Source organism: Somniosus microcephalus, unplaced genomic scaffold, assembly GCF_052327205.1.
Source record: "Somniosus microcephalus isolate GS21.2 unplaced genomic scaffold, FLI_Smic_1.0 unresolved_chr1, whole genome shotgun sequence".
NCBI lineage: Eukaryota > Metazoa > Chordata > Chondrichthyes > Squaliformes > Somniosidae > Somniosus > Somniosus microcephalus.
Genome location: NW_028225179.1, coordinates 169,674,862 through 169,688,853, shown reverse-complemented (window position 1 = coordinate 169,688,853; position 13,992 = coordinate 169,674,862). Strand labels below are relative to the sequence as shown.

Below are 13,992 nucleotides of genomic sequence, written 5' to 3'. Positions count from 1 at the left end.
TGGTCATTATCACATTGCTGTTTGTGGGAGCTTGCTGTGCGCTAATTGACTGCCGCATTTCCTACATTACAACAGTGACTACACTGCAAAAGTACTTCATTGGCTGTAAAGCACTTTGGGACATCCGGGGTGGTGAAAGGCGCTATATAAATGCAAGTCTTTCTTCCTTCACTGGTCTCACCAGCGACCTCTTCTGGTGGTTGGTTGATTGACAGCCGAGATCCCGCGCATGCGCACTCGGAAAGGCGGTTTGGGCCGAGTCCGGCACAGCGACCCCTCCCGGTCACCAAGGGTAATGACCGCGCATGCCCAGAGGAGACCAACCCCCGCCCCGCACTCGGATCCTGTCGGACGGAATCGGCGCGGGGCCATTCCGGGGAAAGGCCTTGGTGTCGGTTCCAGAGTCGCGATCGGTGACGCGAAGTGAGTTTTCTCCGCTCCGATTGGGTGGACAATGGCGCGGGGTGGATCGGGAGAGAATCGAGAGAAATAGAAAAACCTCAGAGTCCGCGAGGCCCCGGACCGAGCGGCGGCACTTGGACGGTTAACGTGATCTCCTCGGGGACACGTCACCCGGGCCCAGGGCCTGATTGACGGCAGCTTCCCACCAATCGGGAGCGAGCGGGGCGTGCCTGGAGGAGCGAGCCGGCGGCGGGTCTTCCAACCAATCGGGGAGCCCGAGGGGCGGGACTAGCGGCACCCAGTGGGCGGGGCTGGAGGAGCGAGCGGCCGGTGGGTCCTCCAACCAATTGGGGAGTCCGAGGGGCGGGACTAGCGGCATCCAGTGGGCGGGGCTGGAGGAGCGAGCCGGCGGCGGGTCTTCCAACCAATCGGGGAGCCCGAGGGGCGGGGCTAGCGGCACCCAGTGGGCGGGGCTGGAGGAGCGAGCCGGCGGCGGGTCCTCCAACCAATCGGGGAGCCCGAGGGGCGGGGCTGGCGCCGGCTGAGTGGGACAGAGGAGGCTGACGGGAGATTTAATTTAAATGAATTTAATTTCCCGCCTCCTCCAACCGCCCACCCTGCAATGTCACGACGTCGCCAGCTCGCCACCAATGAGCGAGGGGAGGCGGAGCCTGGAGGACCGACCGAGGGGCTTTGGTCATCCAACCAATCGCGGCGAAGGAGGAGCCGGGGCCTGGGATCAGCCCGCCGCCATTTTGTAAAGCGGCCTGGTCAGGATCTGTGAGCCTGGGAACGTTTATTTTTAATGTTCCTTTTCTTATTTTACAGAAGATACTTGTTTTAAACAGAGAAACATAGACGATAGGAGCAGGAGTCGGCCATTCGGCCCCTCGAGCCTGCTCCGCCATTCAATGCGATCATGGCTGATCATAAAAAAAGCAGTTTGTTTTTAAATTGATGAAACAGAAACAAGAAACCCTGTGGAGCAAATGTGAGTAAAAATATTTTTTCTCCCTGAATTAATTTTTTAAATATTAATTTTCTGCGTTTTTAATTATTAATTTCAAGCACTTTAAGAGAATATGGGAGTGGTGGGTGTTCTCTTAAAGGGACAGGCGCTCTCTTTTTCTATGAGTTTTCATTAAAGGGACCGCGTCCCTGTGGATGACCGATTTTAAAGGGACAGCGTCTTCCTTTTTATATATAATGTATATTTAAGAGACTGACATTTAAAGTAGGGCAAATCCCCTGCTCCCGTGATTTCTTGGTGAGAAATCAGGTGCTGTTTGCTCTCTCCCCCTCCCAATTTTCTGCCAAGGGACAGAAAGCAGAGAGTAGTGGTGAACGGTTTCTTTTCAGACTGGGGGGAGGTAAACAGTGATGTTCCCCAGGGATCGGTATTAGGATCAATGTTCCCTTTTTTTTTGAGGTGCGTGTCCCCTTTAACGGGCTGCACGGCCCATTCAAATTTCCGCGCATTCGCGTTTATTCCATTTATAGGGCGGTGAGCCGGCTGCGCGGGACCTCCAGACCGCTGCGTGGCCGCGCAACTTAATGTGAACATTGATTCGGACCACTGCTTTTTTTGATATATATTAATGACCTGGACTTGGGGATCCAGGGCAAAATTTCAAAATTTACAGATGACACGAAACTCGGAAATGTAGCAAACAATGAGGATAGTAACAGACTTCAGGAGGATGTAGCCAGACTGGTGAAATGGGCAGAAACGTGGCAGATTAAATTTAACGTAGAGAAGTGTGAAGTGATTCACTTTGGCAGGAAGAATGAGGAGAGGCAATATAAACTAAATGGTCCAGTTTTAAAGAGGGTGCAGGAACAGAGAGGCCTCGGGGGGTATGTACACAAATCTTAGAAGGTGGCAGGACAAGTTGAGAAGGCTGTTAATAAAGCATACAGGATCCTTGACTTTATTAATAGAGGAATAGAGTACAAAAGCAAGCAGGTTATGCTAAGCCTTTATAAAACACTGGCTAGGCTTCCGCTGGGCACCACACTTTAGGAAGGATGTCAAGGCCTTGAGAGGGTGCAGAATAAATTTAGGAGAATTTGATCAAGGATGAGGGACTTCAGTTCTGTGGAGAGACGGGAGAAGCTGGGGTTGTTCTCCTTGGAGCAGAGAAGATTAAGAGGAGATTCTGTACTGTATCATTCTATGATGCTATTCTACACAGACACACACACACATACAGTCAGACAGACACAGACACAGATACTCACAAAAATACAGTCACACACTCACATTTTTTCTGCATGAACTTTTATTATTAATTTCAAAGACTTTAAGAAAAAGGTGGGAATGGTGGGCAGAGGGCTCTTAAAGGGACAGGGACTCTCCTTTTCAATGTGATTTTCATTAAAGGGACCGAGTCCCTCCTTGCCTGTGGAGGACCAATTTTAAAAGGACAGCGTCTCAAAATCAGGTGCTGTCTGCGTGTGCACCACCTCCTCCCAATTTCCTGCCAAGCGATCCCAGCGGGCACCACTCCTCTCCAGGAGTGGCTCCTAGAATCATACAGCACAGAAGGAGGCCATTCAGCCCATCGTGCCTGTGCCGGCTCTTTGAAAGAGGTCATTTTAATTCACCGCTCCATTCCCACTCGGACCTCACCGTCCTTGGCCTCTTGTATTGTTCCACGGAAGCTCAACGTAAACTCGAGGAACAGCACCTCATCTTCCGATTAGGCACTTTGCAGCCTTCCGGACTCAATATCGAGTTCAACAATTTCAGATCATAACCTCAGCCCCTATTTCATTTTTTCTTGTAATTTTTCCACTCCTTTCCCCCCCACCCCCCTTTCCTTTTGTTTCTCACACCTGGCAGCTATGTCTTGCCTTGCCAGTACACTTTACACCTAATCTCAGCCTCTTACCATCACGTCTAGCTTCTAATACCTTTTATTGTCTCTTTTACTTCTTTTGTTTCTTTCATTCTTTTGTCCGATCGCAGCCTTGCCTCCGATCTATCTTCTTTTCTTTCCAGTTTTGAAGCAACTCAAATTTCTCTCCATGGATGTTGCCTGACCTGCTGAGCTTTTCCAGCATTTTCTGTTGGTACTTTGAAAGAGCTCTCCATTTAGTCCCACTCCCCTGCTCTGTCCCCATAGCCCTGCAAATTTTACCCCTTCAAGTGTTTATCCAATTCCCCAGTGAACGTTATTATTGAACCTGCTTCCATCGCCCTTTCAGGCAGCGCATTCCAGATCACAACAACTCGCTGCGTCAATAAAATTCTCCTCACCTCGCCTCTGGTTCTTTTGTCAATGACCTTAAATCTGTGTCTTCTGGTTACCGACCCTCCTGCCACTGGAACCAGTTTCTCCTTATAAGCTACAGCTATACAAAGCCCTGGTTAAACCCCATCTGGAGCACTGTGTACAGTTCTGGGCACCGCACCTCAGAAAGGATATACTGGCCTTGGAAGGAGTGCAGCACAGATTCACCAGAATGTTACCCGGGCTCCAAGGGTTAGATTATGAGGGAGAGATTACATAAACTAGGCTTGTGTTCCCTGGAATCTAGAAGGTTAAGGAGTGATTGAGGATTTTAGGATTTTGAAAGGAATTGGTAGAGTAGAGAGAAACTTTTTCTGCCGGTGGGGGAGTCGAGGACAAGGGGTCATCACCTTAAAATCAGAGCCAGGCCATTCAGGAGAGAAGTTGGGAAACACTTCTTCACACAAAGGGTGGTAGAAGTGTGGAACCCTCTCCCACAGAAAGCAGCCAATGCCAGCTCAATTAATCATTTTAAATCCCAGAGCGATAGATTTTTGCTAGACAAGGGAGCAAAGGGATATGGAGCCAAGGCAGGTGGGTGGAGTTAAGACACAGATCGGCCATGATCTCATTGAATGGTGGAACAGGCTGGAGGGGCCGAATGGCTTCCTCCTGTTCCCATGTTCCTATTTACTCTATCAAAAACCTTCATGTTTTGAACACCTCTATTAAATCTCCGCTGCACCTTCTCTGCTCCAAGGAGAACAATCCCAGCTTCTCCAGTCTCTCCACATAACTGAAATCCTCTGTGGCCTAGAAATTCAGTTGGTTGCGCCAGCCGCTAGCGCCTTAGGAGGAGTAGATGTCGGGCGCTAGGCGGCTAGCGCCCGGGCGCAGCGCGATCTGCGCCTCGCCCCAACTTCACTAGAGATTTAGCGGTGGCGCAAAGTCTTTGCGCGCGCTCAGCTGAGCGCGCAGATCCTGACGTCATTTCATCGTGCAACGCCCTTTGTGCGCCCCCAACCGGAACTTCAGTTGCGCCGCCCCATTGTGCGCCTGGCGCCCCTAGCGACTGTTAGAGTGGAACGGTGCTCAGCCGATGCGGGGCGCGGGGGTGCGCTATTTAAAGGGGACTCCTCCTGCCGTATAAGTGGCAGCCATTTTGTGCCAATCCCTCTGTGTGAGAGACGGATATTTGGAGAGAGACAAAGGCAGAGAGCTTTCTGCTTTGACTCAGCGCTCGCACAGGTACTTGTGGCTTCAGGCCAGAGCTTTGCACTTGGATTTCACTTTCAGTGCCATAGCCTTGAGTGGCCACATATAATGGGGGCTGCAATGGGTGGAAACGTTGGCTTTCTGCATTGCATTCAAAGGGATCAGAGACGCCGTGAGAGAGTGCCAGTCACGGCCAGACGGAGATTGGCCAACAGGCGTCGGCACAGGAGGCCTTACCCACCCAGGGTATACCGCCAGCAGTTCTTATATCTGACCATGTCTGAGGAGCAGTGTGTTTGGAGGATGCGATTCAGAAGGGAGGTGGTCACTGAGATCTGCCACCTGCTTCGCAGAGATCTGCAGCCACAGCTGAGGAGCAGGACGTCTCTGTCAGTGGCAGTGAAGGTGACGGTGGCTCTCAACTTCGATGCCACTGGCTCCTTCCAATCCGCTACTGGGGACATTGCCAACATCTCCCAGTTCGCGGAACATTGCTGCATCCGCCAGGTGAACAATGCCCTTTTCAGAAGGAGACGTCAGTACATCTCCTTCCCCATGACCCTGGACAAGCAGCAAGAGCGTGCAATGGGATTTGGAAGAATAGCGGGCTTCCCCGTTGTTGAAGGCGTGGAACTGATGAACCCGCAATGGTCAGGCCTTGCTTCAGGGCTGTAGTGTGCAGGGCATGGCAGCCAAACAAGTCGACCCTTCCCCTTTAAGAGCTGACCGGCGCCAGCGTGTCTGCCTTCATTGAGCAAGTTGCCGCACCTGCGCTGCGCCCGTCCTCGGTGTTAGCGCCCCGGATCGCCGGCTTAGCGCCTAATGATAGTTGTGCATTGCCTGTTTTAGCGCAGCAGCAACCTCTTGGGGCGATGCGACTGAATATCGGCGAAGGTGGCGCGACTTTGCGCCGGGCGCAAACTTTAGCGGCCGCCCGACTTTACCGCCCCAAAAGTGGCTATACTGAATTTCTAGGCCTGTGTGTTTGTCGTGGTGCAGCAGGCTATAGCAAACAACTTTCTTAAGAACATAAGAAATAGGAGCAGGAGTAGGGCATTCGGCCCTTCGAGCCTGCTCCGCCATTCAATAAGATCATTTCTGTGCTTCTACCTCATCCCCACCTTCCCGCCCAATCCCCATGTCCCTTGATTCCCCATGAATCCAAAAATCTATCGATCTCAGCCTTGATTATACTCAATGACTGAGCCTCCACAGCCCTCTGGGGCAGAGAATTCCAAAGATTCACCGCCCTCTGAGTGAAGAAATTTCTCCTCATCTCAGTCCTAAATGGCCGACCCCTTATTCTGAGACTGTGACCCCTGGTTCTAGACTCCCCAGCCAGGGGAAACAGTCTCCCAGCATCTACCCTGTCAAGCCCTGTAAGCATTTTGTATGTTTCAATGACATCACCTCTCATTCTTCAATATTCTTGGGAATATAGGCCTAGTCTCCTTAATTTCTTCTCATAGGACAATCCCCCCATCCCAGGAATGAGTCTGTTGAACCTTTGTTGCACTCCCTCTATGGCAAGTATATCCTTCCTTAGGTAAGGAGACCAAAACTGTACACAGTACTCCAGGTGTGGTCTCACCAAGGCCCTATATAATTGCAGTAAGACTTCTTCACTCTTATACTCCAATCCTCTTGTAATAAAGACTAACGTACCATTTGTTTTCCTAATTGCTTGCTGCACCTGCGTGTTAAGATGAGAAATGATAAAGGCAAGAAGCCACTTGTGGGAGTGGTGTACAGGCCCCCTGACAGTAACCACACGGTAGGATGGAGTATAAAGGAAGAAATAATGGGAGCTTGTCAGAAAGGTATGGCAATAATCATGGGGAATTTTAATCTACATATAGACTGGAAAAATCAGATGGGCAAAGGTAGCCTAGATGAGGAGTTCATAGAATGTTTTCGGGACAGTTTCTTTGAACAGCACGTTCTGGAGCCAATCAGAGAGCAGGCTATGCTAGACCTGACATTGTGCAACGAGGTAGGATTAATTAATGACCTCATAGTGAAGGCGCCCCTAGGTAGCAGCGATCATAATATGATTGAATTTTACATTCAGTTTGAGGGAGAGAAGAGTGGGTCCAAGACTAGTATTTTAAACTTAAATTCTGAGGGCATGAAAGCAGAGCTAGCTAAAGTGAACTGGCCAATTATGTTAAGGGATCGGTCAATAGAGTTGCAGTGGCAGACATTTAAGGGGATATTTCAGAATACACAGAATAGATACATTCCAACGAGAAAGAAAAATTCCAAGGGGAGGACCCACCATCCGTGGTTAACTAAAGAAGTTAAAGAAAGTATCAAACTTTAAAAAAAGCATATCATTGCGCAAAGAAGGCTGGCAGCTCAGAAGATTGGACAGAATATAAAAAACAGCAGAGCATGACTAAAAGATTAATAAGGAGAGAAAAATTAGAGTACCAGAGAAAGCTAGCTAGAAATATAAAAACAGATAGTAAGAGTTTCTATAGATATTTTAAAAAGAAAAGAGTTAACAAAGTGAGCACTGGTCCTGTAGAAAGTGAGTCTGGGGAATTAATAATGGAAAATAAGGAGATGGCAGTTGAATTGAACAGGTATTTTGCATCGGTCTTCACTATAGAGGATTCAAGTAACATCTCAGAAATAGCTGTAAATCAGGAAATGGAAGGGAGGGAGGAACTCAAGAAAATTACAATCACCAGGGAAGTGGTACTGAGCAAATTGTTGGAGCTGCGGGCTGACAAGTCCCCGGGTCCTGATGGACTTCATCCTCGGGTCTTAAAAGAAGTGGCTAGGGAGATAGTTGATGCGTTGGTTTTAATTTTCCAAAATTCCCGAGATTCGGAAAAGGTTCCATTAGATTGGAAAATAGCGAATGTAACTCCTTTATTCAAAAAGGGAGGGAGACAGAAAGCAGGAAACTACAGGCCAGTTAGCTTAACATCTGTCATAGGGAAGATGTTAGAAGCTATTATTAAAAACGTTATAGCAGGGCACTTGGAAAAGTTCAAGGTAATCAGGCAGAGTCAACATGGTTTTGTGAACGGGAAATCATGTTTAACCAATTTATTGGAGTTCTTTGAGGAAGTAACATGTGCTGTGGATAAAGGGGAACCGGTGGATGTACTATACTTAGATTTCCAGAAGGCATTTGATAAGGTGCCACATCAAAGGTTATTGCGGAAAATAAAAGCTCATGGTGTAGGGGGTAACATGTTGGCATGGATAGAAGATTGGCTAGCTAACAGGAAACAGAGAGTAGGCATAAATGGGTCATTTTCTGGTTGGCAAGATGTAACGAGTGGTGTGCCACAGGGATCAGTGCTGGGACCTCAACTTTTTACAATTTATGTAAATGACATGGATGAAGGGACCGAAGGCATGGTTGCTAAATTTGCTGTTGACACAAAGATAGGTAGGAAAGTAAATTGTGAAGAGGACATAAGGAGGCTACAAAGGGATATAGATAGGTTAAGTGAGTGGGCAAAGATCTGGCAAACTGAGTATACTGTGGGAAAATGTGAAGTTGTCCATTTTGGCAGGAAGAATAAAAAAGAAGCATATTATCTAAATGGTGAGCGATTGCAGAGCTCTGAGATGCAGAGGGATCTGGGTGTCCTAGTGCATGAATCGCAAAAGGTTAGTATGCAGGTACAGCAAGTAATCAGGAAAGCTAATAGAATGTTATCGTTTATTGCGAGGGGAACTGAATACAAAAGTAGGGAGGTTATGCTTCAGTTATACAGGGCATTGGTGAGACCACATCTGGAGTACTGTGTACAGTATTGGTCTCCTTATTTAAGGAAGGATGTAAATGCGTTGGAAGCAGTTCAGAGAAGGTTTACTAGACTAATACCTGGAATGGGCGGGTTGTCTTGTGAGGAAAGGTTGGACAGGCTAGGCTTGTATCCGCTGGAGTTTAGAAGAGTAAGAGGTGACTTGATTGAAACATATAAGATCCTGAGGGGTCTGGACAGGGTGGATGTGGAGAGGATGTTTCCTCTTGTGGGAGAATCTAGAACTAGGGGTCACTGTTTAAAAATAAGGGGTCTCCCATTTAAGACAGAGATGAGGAGAATTTTTTTCTCACACAGGGTCGCGAGACTTTGGAACTCTCTTCCTCAGAGGGCGGTGGAAGCAAAGTCTTTGAATATTTTTAAGGCAGAGGTAGATAGATTCTTGATAAGCAAGGGGGTGAAAGGTTATCGAGGGTAGGCGGGAATGTGGAGTAATCGGATCAGCCATGATCTTATTGAATGGCGGAGCAGGCTCGAGGGGCCGAGAGGCCTACTCCTGCTCCTAATTCGTATGTGACCTATGTAACCTGTGCAGCAGCTGGGGTCTGAAAATCAGCTTCACTGCCCCTGGGCTGGGAAAGGGGGACATGAGGCAACATTCTCCCTCTTACCCCTTTCTACACTCCTTTTACAGGATTTTAGAAGTGGAGCATTTACAGACAGGAAGCTCAGACCGAACATCACGTCAAGAACAGAGAGAGTCGCTCGATTCATCAGGACCTGATTCAATCGCTCCTCCAATCTGCTGGCATACCAGGGAGTTCACACTAATGAGAGACGTTTTAAATGGTCTGAGTGTGGGAAGAGCTTCAAGATCTACAAGTACCCGAAGCGACACCAGTGGCTACACACTGGGGAGAGCCCGTTCACCGGCCCCATGTGTGGGAAGGGATTCACTCAGTCATCCGCTCCGATGGCTCACCAACGAGTTCACACTGGGGAGAGGCCGTTCACCTGCTTCGTGTGGGGGAAGGGATTCACTCGATCACCCCACCTGTTGAGACACCAGCGAGTTCACACTGATGAGAGACCGTTTAAATGTTCTGACTATGGGAAGAGCTTTAAACGCTCTGGGGATCTGATGGGACACCAGCGAGTTCACACTGGGGAGAGGACGTTCACCTGCTCTGTGTGTGGGAAGAGATTCACTTGGCCATCCCACCTACTGAGACACAAGCAAGTCCACACTGGAGAGAGACCATTCACCTGCTCCGTGTGTGAGAAGGGATTCGCTCAGTTCTCCAACCTGCTGAGACACCAGCGCGTTCAGACTGTTCTAGTCACAGTCGTAGAGTCATAACGGCACAGAAGGAGGCCATTCGGCCCATCGAGCTCGTACCGGCTCTCTGTAGAGCAATCCAGTCAGTCCCACTCCCCCGCTCTATCCCCGTAGCCCTGCAAGTTTATTTCCCTCAAGTGCCTATCCAGCCTCCCCTTGAAAACATTGAGTGTCTCCGCTTCCACCACTTCCGTCGGCAGCGAGTTCCAGGTCATCACCACTCGCTGTGTAAAAAGGTTTTTACTCTCATCCCCCCCTGTATCTCTTGCCCAAAACCTTAAATCTGTGTCCCCTAGTCCTTGTACCATCAACTAGTGGAAACAGCCTTTCCCCGTCTAGCCTATCCAAACCCATCATAATCTTGTGCACCTCCATCAAATCACCCCTCAACCTCCTTTGCTCTAATGAAAACAAATCCAGCTTCTCCAACCTGTCCTTGTAGCTAAGATCCCCCATCCCCGGAACCATTCTGGTAAATCTCCTCTGCACCCTCTCAAGGGCCTTCACATCCTTCCTAAAGTTTGGTGACAAGAACTGGATGCAATACTCCAGTTGTGGCCTAACCAGTGCTTTATAAACTTTCAGCATAACTTGTCTACTTTTGTACTCAATATCTCTATTTATGAAGCCCAAGATCCCATATGCTTTGCTAACCACTCTCAATATGTCCCACCACCTTCAAGGACCTATGCACATTAACTCCCAGGTCCCTCTGTCCCTGCACACACTTTAAAACTGTGCCATTAAGTGTATATTGCCTCTCCCTGTTCCTTCTGCCAAAATGCATCACCTCACACTTCTCTGTATTAAATTCCATCTGCCACTTGCCTGCCCATTCTGCTAGCCTTTCTATGTCCTGTTGCAGTCGATTGATATCATCCTCACTGTTTGTCACACCCCCAAGTTTGGTGTCATCGGCAAATTTAGAAATTCTACTCTGAATTCCAATATCCAGGTCATTTATATATATCAAAAAAATTATATAACTGTTGTGCTGATGATTCTATAGACTCTGGAACAGTTCCCATGGATTTGAGGGTAGCTAATGTTACCCCACTGTTTGAAAAAAGGTGGTAGAGAGAAAACGGGGACTTATAGACCGGTAAGCCTGACATCAGTAGTGGGGAAAATGCTAGAGTTCATTATAAAAGATGTAATAGCAGAGCACTTGGAAAACAATAACAGGATCAGACAAAGTCAACATGGATTTACAAAAGGTAAATCGTGCTTGACTAATCTACTGGAATTTTTTGAGGATGTAACTGGTAGAATAGATAAGGGAGAACCAGTGGATGTGGTGTATTTGGACTTTCAGAAGGCTTTCAATAAGGTCCTGCATAAGAGATTAGCGTGTAAAGTTCAGGCACATGGGATTGGGGGCAAGGTACTGACTTGGATAGAGAACAGGTTGGCAGATGGGAAGCAAAGAGTTGGAATAAACAGGTCTTTTTCCGAGTGGCAGGCAATGACTAATGGGGTACCGCAGGGATCGGTCCTAGGACCCCAGCTATTCACAATGTATATTAATGATCTAGACGAGGGAACTAGATGTAATATCTCCAAGTTTGCAGACGACACAAAGCTGGGTGGGTGTGTGTGCTGTGAGGAGGATGCTGAGAAACTCCAGTATGATTTGGACAGGTTGGGTGATTGGGCAGATGCCTGGCAGATGCAGTATAACGTGGATAAATGCGAGGTTATCCACTTTGGTGGCAAAAACAGGAAAGCAGATTATTATCTGAATGGCAATAGATTGGGAGAAGGGGAAGTGCAACGAGACCTGGGTGTCCTTGTGCACCAGTCGCTGAAGGTAAGCATGCAGGTGCAGCAGGCGGTTAAGAAGGCAAATGGTATGTTGGCCTTCGTAGCGAGAGTGTTTGAGTACAGGAACAAGGATGTCTTGCTGCAGTTGTACACAGGGCCTTGGTGAGACCACACCTTGAGTATTGTGTGCAGTTTTGGTCACCTTATCTGAGGAAGGATGTTCTTGCCATGAGTGCAGCGAAGATTCACCAGGCTGAAACCTGGGATGGAGGAATGACGTATGAGGAGAGATTGGGTCGATTGGGCTTATACTCGCTGGAGTTTAGAAGAATGAGAGGGGATCTCATTGAAACTTATAACATTCTAACAGGACTAGACAGACTAGATGCAGGAAGGATGTTCCCGATGGTGGGTGAGTCCAGAATCAGGGGTCACAGTCTAAGGATAAGGGGTAAGCCATTTAGGACAGAAATGAGGAGGAATTTCTTCACCCAGAGAGTGGTGAACCTGTGGAATTCTCTACCACAGAAGGCAGTTGAGGCCAATTCATTAATATATTCAAGAAGGAGTTGGATATATTTCTTAAGGCTAAAGGGATCAAGGGATATGTGGAGAAGGCAGGGACAGGGTACTGAGTTTGGATGATCAGCCATGATCTAATTAAATGGTGGAACAGGCTCGAGGGGCCGAATGGCCTACTCCTGCTCCTGTCTTCTATGTTTCTATGATTCCCTTCTTTTGACTGTTCTTGGTGTTACATAGAATGTACAGCACAGAATCAGGACGTTCAATCCAACTTGTCCATGCCGGTGTTTATGCCCCACACCCACCCTACTTCAATTAACCCAATCTACATATCCTCCTATTCCTTACACACTCATGTGGCTTCCCCTTAAATGCATCTGTACTTTTAGCCTCAACTACTCTTGGTGGTGGCAAGTTCCACATTCTCACCACTCTCTGGGTAAAGAAGCTTCTCCTGAATTCCCTCTTGGATTTATTAGTGACCATCTCATAATTCGTGGATGATAAAACTCCAATAACTGGACTGGATTTTAATATTCTGTATCAATAAATCAGCTTCGTTAGAAACACACAGTCGATTGAGTCCTTGTTTCTAAGATAAGTCGAGAGCCAATTGATTACTTGTTACAGACATTCCCTGTCCTCTCAATGACTGTGTCCAGGGGAGAAGCTGAGGGGCTTCTGTTACTTTCGTGGAGTGAATTTTTCTGCTCATCGAGATTCTGGATGTCATTATGGGGAAAGGAACATTTTAAGATTCTCAGCACCTGGCGTCAACATCAAACACTCCCAGGTCAGGTACAGCACGGGGTTAGATACAGAGTAAAGATCCCTCTAGACTGTCCCATTAAACACTCCTGGGGCAGCTACATCTCGGGTTAGAGACAAAGTAAAGCTCCCTCTACACTGTCCCATTAAACACTCCTGGGGCAGGTACAGCACGGGTTAGATACAGAGTAAAGCTCCCTCTACACTGTCCCATCAAACACTCCCAGGGCAGGTACAGCATGGGTTAGATACAGAGTAAAGCTCCCTCTACACTGTCCCATCAAACACTCCCAGGGCAGGTACAGTACGGGCTAGATACAGAGTAAAGCTCCCTCTACACTGTCCCATCAAACACTCCCAGGGCAGTTACAGCACGGGTTAGATACAGAGTAAAGCTCCCTCTACACTGTCCCATCAAACACTCCCAGGGCAAGTACAGCATGGGTTAGATACAGAGTAAAACTCCCTCTAGACTGTCCCATCAAACACTCCCAGGGCAGGTACAGCACAGGTTAGATACAGAGTAAAGTTCCCTCTAAACTGTCCCATCAATCACTCCCAGGGCAGGTACAGCACAGGTTAGATACAGAGTAAAGCTCCCTCTACACTGTCCCATCAAACACTCCCGGGGCAGGTACAGCCCGGGTTAGATACAGAGTAAAGCTCCCTCTACACAGTCCCATCAAACACTCCCAGGGCAGGTACAGCACGGGTTAGATACAGAGAAATGCTCACTCTACACTGTCCCATCAAACACTCCCAGGGCAGGTACAGCACGGGTTAGATACAGAGTAAAGCTCCCTCTACACTGTCCCATCAAACACTCCCAGGGCAGGGACAGCACGGGTTAGATACAGAGTAAAGCTCCCTCTGCACTGTCCCATCACACACTCCCAGGGCAGGTACAGCACGGGGTTAGATACAGAGTAATGCTCCCTCTACACTGTCCCATCAAACACTCCCGGGGCAGGTACAGCCCGGGTTAGATACAGAGTAAAGCTCCCTCTACACA

At 48.2% G+C, this 13,992-nt stretch overlaps 2 protein-coding genes across 2 annotated transcripts in view; both read left to right on the top strand.

Moving 5' to 3' along the window:
• Positions 1-12,779, top strand: part of LOC147096544 (uncharacterized) — a gene marked incomplete at its 5' end in the record, with an annotated part of 44,654 nt that extends 31,875 nt beyond the window's left edge. The window contains one exon of the mRNA XM_085973836.1: positions 9,647-12,779. Coding sequence (XP_085829962.1) covers positions 9,647-9,944 — 298 coding nt within the window. The remainder of the gene's footprint in view (positions 1-9,646) is intronic.
• The window catches only part of LOC147096539 (uncharacterized), a 441,550-nt gene that overhangs the window by 57,280 nt on the left and 370,278 nt on the right, over positions 1-13,992 (top strand). The window lies entirely within an intron of this gene.